The sequence below is a fragment of the Callorhinus ursinus genome, unplaced genomic scaffold (genome assembly GCF_003265705.2).
Source record: "Callorhinus ursinus isolate GAN/ISIS: 27379988/994484 unplaced genomic scaffold, GSC_fseal_2.0 scaffold3, whole genome shotgun sequence".
Lineage (NCBI taxonomy): Eukaryota > Metazoa > Chordata > Mammalia > Carnivora > Otariidae > Callorhinus > Callorhinus ursinus.
The window spans coordinates 28448474-28454473 of record NW_027397065.1 but is presented as its reverse complement, the minus strand read 5'-3'; the positions used below and the strand labels follow the sequence as shown (position 1 = coordinate 28454473).

Here is a 6000-nt window from a genome sequence, read left to right as displayed (position 1 = left end):
CTCAATGGAGGATAATCTGGAGCAGTAGACCCATGATGAACAAATGAGAAATAAATCTTTGTTGATGGAAGCCACTGAGATTTGGGGACTGTTTGTTACCATGACATAATCTAATCTATCCTGACTGCTACACAGATCATTCTACTCTAGCTGAAGGAGGCCAGCGAAGTGAACACAGCAGAGGACTGAAGAGAGATTGAGAACCTTTCCTTTCTTGTTCCCCAAGCCTTATTCCCAAATTCTAATCCCAGAGCAAAAACTGCAGGAAGAGGAAATGTAAGGAGCATGGACATTGAAATCAAAGCCCCCCTAGACCAATCTTAGCTAGCCCCGTAAACATTGAATAAGGTTGGCCCTGGACATAAGGCACTTCCCTTCCCTAAGTCTCAGTTACCTCATCTGTATAATGGGGATGATAATGTTCATTTAACAGGATTGCGTGTGAGGATCAAATTATAAATGTAGGCAAGGACATAGCAGAGTCCAGCAGAGACCATTATATCTTATATCCCAGCCCCCAATCCCAGTAGTTCATTCTTTTCAGTGCCTAAACCCCAGTTCCTAACTACCTCTCTTCTACCAGGTGCCCCAAATGATGGACCTAGTAAGGTTTCACCTCTCCTACCCACCTCTTCCCTCAGAGCGCAGTGAGGCATAGTGTCTGAAGGAGCAGCCTGGGCATACGCTGTTCCTGGCAACACACACACACACACACACACACACACACACACACACACACTCCAGTTGGGTAGATCAGGTAGACACAGCCTACATACAAGCAATCACCAAAGCAGAGTTCAAAAACTGGAAGCTGTTGGACATTTGTGGACATTTTCATTGGGGCTTCCATGAGGTAAAAAAAAATAAAAGAAAATAAAAATTATGTTTTAGTTAAAAATTTTAAATCCCAAGATTTCTCATACAATGGCTTCTCTTGGAAATTTGGACGATATGGCCATACTGGGCCCCAGTTCGACACCAACTGGCACCTGGAGTAGAAGAGCCAGTTGCCCCCTGCAATGGGATCCTATGCCCCCCAGTCTCCGGCGCTGCGTTGCCTCCCTGGCGCTGAAGCCCAGCGTCCATACAAGTGTATGGCTGATGGTTCTTATACCAGTTAAGAGAAAAGCAAAACATTTCTCACAACCCTTCTCTATCAAAAGTGGGAAACAAAAGACAGACCGAGAGAGGGCCTCGTGGTTTCAAGAAATATAGGAGAGCTCATATCTCTTTGTGGAAGCACAGACCATTATTGTATCACGCAGCGGGCAGCGCCAATTTATATTATGGACTGGTCTCTGTAGGCGGTTTAGTTTGCGACCCTGCCCTCACCCTTCTCATCCCTCTCCAGACCCAGAGTAGGACCCTCTCTTTTTCTGACCATTCGCCCTGTGTACATGTTGCGCGTTTGTCATTTCCTTTCTCCTTCAAGGCAACCCTCTGTTTACTTTAACCAGATTAGGGAATGGGGGTGGGGAGCAGGAGACTCCAGCAGCGGTCATTGCCGGAGGCTCCGGGAGACGACGTGACTTGCCCAAGGTCACAGAGCTAGAAGGTGGAGGCGCCTAGACCCTACCCCGGGTCTCCATAGCTTACAAAGCCCGGCTCAGTCCTTCACGCCACGTCTCTGGCGTCGTGCGCGCTCAGGGCGCAAACACCGCGCGCCCAGTTAGACACGCTGTGCCCTGGGGTTTGTTTTCCTTAAGCTAAAGGCGCCACGGGGTTAGAGAAATCTTGGGTCACACTGGGGTCCACCAGGCTACACGGCTGGGACTACGGGTGGCCCTGAGTCTGGCCTGCCCGAGCGCCTCTGCGCGAGGGCCGGAGCCGGGCGCTCTCCCGCAGTCCCCTATCCAAGCCGCGGGCTGGTGGCGTACCGCAGCACGCTGACGGCCTCGGAGCACTGCCGGGAGGCGGGGAGTGGGGTGGGGTGGGGGGAGAGGACTGCAGCGGAACCTGCCCCGGGCACCCCTGCCCCAGGCCGTTCTCTGCAGGCTGGCTCCGCGCCGGGGTCGCCGCAGCCCTGGGCCCCTCCCGGGCCACCTGTACGCGGGCTGGCTGGCCTGGGAGAGCCCGGATCCGGAGAACCGATCCACTCCGGGTTTCGGACTCCAGGCCCTGTCCCTGGAGACCGCGCGGGGCGGTGGGAGGCCTCCCCGCCCACCACCCCAACCCCTCCCCGGGGGAGCCTCGGGCATCGCCGGGAGGGATCCCCGGAGCTGGGGGTGGCTCGCGCGCGCTGCGTGGGGCGGCCCGGCCCCTCCCTCCTTCCCCCGCCCCGCCCTGCCACCGCCCCGCTCCGCTGCTCCAGTCCGGGTTTTGCGGCGCCCGCCGGCCCGCTACCCGGCTGCGGGCTCCGCGCGGCGGCTGGCTCGGTTCGCCGCGCGGCTGGCGCTGCGCTCCGCCCCGGCTGCATTGCTGTGCTCCCGGTGCCCAGGGGAGCCACGCGCCGCGTGCGCCCCGCAGCCGGCCGCCCGGAGGCAGCGCAGTCCGCTGGCATGGGCCCCGGGGGCGCCCCGGGCTGGGGCTCTGGGCTGAGGCGCTGAAAGCCGCCCTCCCGCCCGCGGGGCCCCGCGCCCGGCCGGCCAGCTAGCTCAACCGCCCGCCCGCGGCCATGGCCGTCCGGCCCGGCCTGTGGCCAGCGCTCCTGGGCATAGTCCTCACCACCTGGCTCCACGGCTCGGGTGAGTCACGCGCGCGCTCTGGGGAGGCTTGCGGGGGACTGTGCGCGCGAACGCTCGCTGCTCTGGGGGTCCCTGACCCGTGCTGGCGGACCCGGCTGGAAGCCCCCGGAGGCCAAACTTTGCGAGGCGGGACGCGGGGGCCGCCTCTTGCTGCTGCGCAGCTTCCCCGCGCGCTTCCCCGGAAGCCTGGGTTCTGCCAAGTGCTGGAGCAGCTGTCAGCGCGCGGGGCTGGCGAGTGTAAACGCTCCACGCCTCCGGGCGGGGGAAGTTTGCTGGTTGCCCGGCCCCAGAGCAGAGTCAGGGGTTTGAATCAACGCCCGGGGGAGCCTGACTTTGAGGGTCACAGATTAGAGGATTTTGACCACATCCCAGTGCCCAGGAAAATGAGGAGGGGGCTTAAGATACCTGCCTCTTCCGGTAGCATCTGACCCAAACAGCTACTCACAATTCCGACTTGGCACCTGGCCTCTGCCCACGTCCAGAACACAGTGTCCTCCTCTGTCCCCGCCACACGCTCGCACACGCACACACTCAGGCGTGGAGGCGCATACACCAGCCCCCAGCCCTTGCAGCCCGCACAGTCAAAGGCCCGTGGCCCCTGGCCAGGGCTGTGGCTCCCAGCCTCCTTGGTGCGTGGGGGGCCAGAGTTGTGTACCGTGGGGCCGCCGCCGCTTTCCCTTCTCCCTTTCATTGCACCGCCCTTCCTCCTCCCTTCATGTCCCGTTGGCCACCCTAACCTGCTTGGTAACTAAGCTCTCAGCCCACCTCCCTTGGGGTGGGGGGAGTTCCCCTGCATCCTTTGTCTGCTCTCCCTGAGCTTCCACCTAGGCTGAGTTGTTAGGGCCTCCTGATCTCCGCCCCCCACCCCATCCATGTACTTAGCAGAGCTGAGCTTATGTGTGTATGGGGGGGTCATTTGTGTGATCAAGGGGGCATGAGGCTCACCCTAGCAATTCTTGATTCTTGCTGCCCTGAGAACCTGGGGGACACCTCCCAGCCTGGCCAGGCCATTGTTAATCCTAGGGGTCAGAAGGGAGTGTTGGGGTTCCTGAGATGTGAATCCAGACTGATTGGAGATCAATGAGTGAGAGCTGAGACCAGCCTGATGATTGAGGCTGATGGCTGTTTCTTTAAAGGGTCTCTGCGTAGCACATTCTGCACCCATTCTGCCTGGCTGCCCTCCCCAGTCTGCCCCCTCAGTCCTCCCTCTGCTCGACCCCATCCGTTTTCCAACACCCCATCAACCCCCGCCAAATCCTCACTTTAACAAACCCTCCTGCCCCATGACCTCCCGTTTTAATCCTGATCGAGCTGGGAGGCTGCAGTGCTGCTGGGTGTGTGTTCATATTGCACACATATCCGTGTTCAGGTTGTGTGTACAACCCTCAGGGGGTGCAGGGTGGGTGAGCTGATCATGGTGAACTGGGGGTGTTCATGCTCTTCACACAGGGGAGGTGTTGCCAGATACCAAGTAGGCGCCCAGGAAATGTTTACTGAGTCGGCTGTGTGTGAGAAGGCTGTGTGGCCATATCTGCATGTTGCCCACGTGAGCACGTGTGAGGGCTGTGGGTTGGCATGCGTGCCCTGGTGACGACGGGGGCTGGCTGTGTGTGCACCCTTGCTGTGTGTGTGGCCCGATGCGCTTGTGTGGCGGTTGTGAGCAGTTGCACAGGTGAGCCTGTGTGGATAGGATAAGGGGGTGATGGGTGCTGGTGAGTCCGGGTGCCATCTGGGGGGTGCCACATGGATTCCTTGGAAGGTCATGGAGTAGGGGACCTGCGTCCCGGGTTGCTGGGGCACCTGTTGGGGCCTGGTCCACGGTTTGCCCGGGGAGCTAGCAGATGGGCACCAGTGCCGCAGGGCCGCCCTGGAGCCGAGGCGGCCTCCGGGCACCCACTCCCAGGCCTGTGGGAGGAGCCTCTGAAGGGCATGCAGGGGCCCTTCTCCTTGTCCGGGGCCCCCTACTGCCGTCCCGCACAGGCTCTGGGCACACGTGCCCAGGCAGGCTGGCCCTGAGATGACCCCAGCTCCTCCCGCACCTCCTCCCACACCACCCATCATCCCCTCGGCAACGGCAGCCAGTGAAGAACGTGTGTGTGTGTGTGTGTGTGTGTGTGTGTGTGTGTGTGTTTGTGTGTGTGTGTGAGGGGCTGAGGGAGGGACGGCCAGTCGGGCGGCAGAGGGCGTCAGGGCCGGCAGGACTGCAGCCTCCTACAGCCCGGGCCGAGGGCCCACCCTCTGTCACCGCCTCACACAAAAGCCTGTCCCTTCAGCACACTCACCCCCCCACACACACACACACACTGTCCCACGGCTTTTTCCCTTTCATACCCAGCCACACAGCTGGCCCCTGCCTCCCCGCTCCTGTGGGCCGCTCACACCTGTTGGTTGCCCCGTCCCACAGATCTCTGCCCTCCTAAGGAGAGGGGTCCATGAGGCTGGCTCTCCTGGAAGGTGGTGCTGAGGGGCACTAAGCTGTGGTATTGCCCATCCTGACCCCAGCAATCTGTCCTGGGGGTCTCTTCCTCAGGCCCCACCCCCATCTTCAGACCTGGTCCTGGACCCCTCTGTCCATCCCTTGCCCCTGGACTAGAGCAGTTGGTTAGGGGAAGGATGTCCTAATTCTTTAGGGCTAAGAGATACCCTGCTCTCCCTTTGCCTTGGGGATGGGTTGAGCTGGACTTCAGGGCCCCCTGGGTGTCCCCAGGAGAGGGCTGGTCCTCTGATGGGCCTGCCCGTTTCCCCTTGCCCACGTTGGGAGGGGCTTCCCTCAGGAAACTGGGGATTGGCATTGATGCAGGTTCCAAACCCCCAGCCAGGAGCCACGGCGGGTTCCTCAGAGCAGCCGGCTCTGGCCTCAGCGCGGGGCCAGGAGCCCTCCTGTCGTCCATAACGTCGTCCTGCCTGGGGCTGCCTGGGCCCCAGACCTGCAGATGCAAGCCACTGTAGTCTCAAAGGCAGGAGCTGCCTCCAGCCTGGGGCGGGGGGGCCCCTGCTCCACACAGAGGCCGCGGGGCTGGGCTCGGCGGCTGCCTGGGAGCACATGTGTTCACATACATGCACGCCTGAGCCTGCTCTAGCCAGGCCAACCCTCTCCTGCGGCCCCTCCTCGCCTTTCCGCTCCCCCCAGTCCTCCAGCCCGGGGCCGGAAACCTTGCAGTCTCTCTTGGCTCTCCCTTCTCCTTCACGCTTCATGTCTAATCTGTCACCAGGTCCTCCAGCTCAGTTCTACTTGTGACATTGCTCGTGTCCCTCCCTTCCTTTGTCACCACCCCTGCCCCCCCAGCCCCTTTCTCCCTCACCTTCCCCACCTGGA

At 61.0% G+C, this 6000-nt stretch overlaps 1 protein-coding gene across 2 annotated transcripts in view; it reads left to right on the top strand.

The window, feature by feature from the left end:
* The first annotated feature begins 2377 nt into the window (after positions 1–2377).
* The window catches only part of UNC5A (unc-5 netrin receptor A), a 60662-nt gene continuing 57039 nt past the window's right edge, over positions 2378–6000 (top strand). For both annotated transcript variants that reach the window (XM_025866990.2, XM_073889643.1), the window contains exon 1: positions 2378–2684. In XM_025866990.2, the coding sequence (XP_025722775.1) occupies positions 2615–2684 (70 nt within the window). In that variant the 5' untranslated portion in view covers positions 2378–2614. The remainder of the gene's footprint in view (positions 2685–6000) is intronic.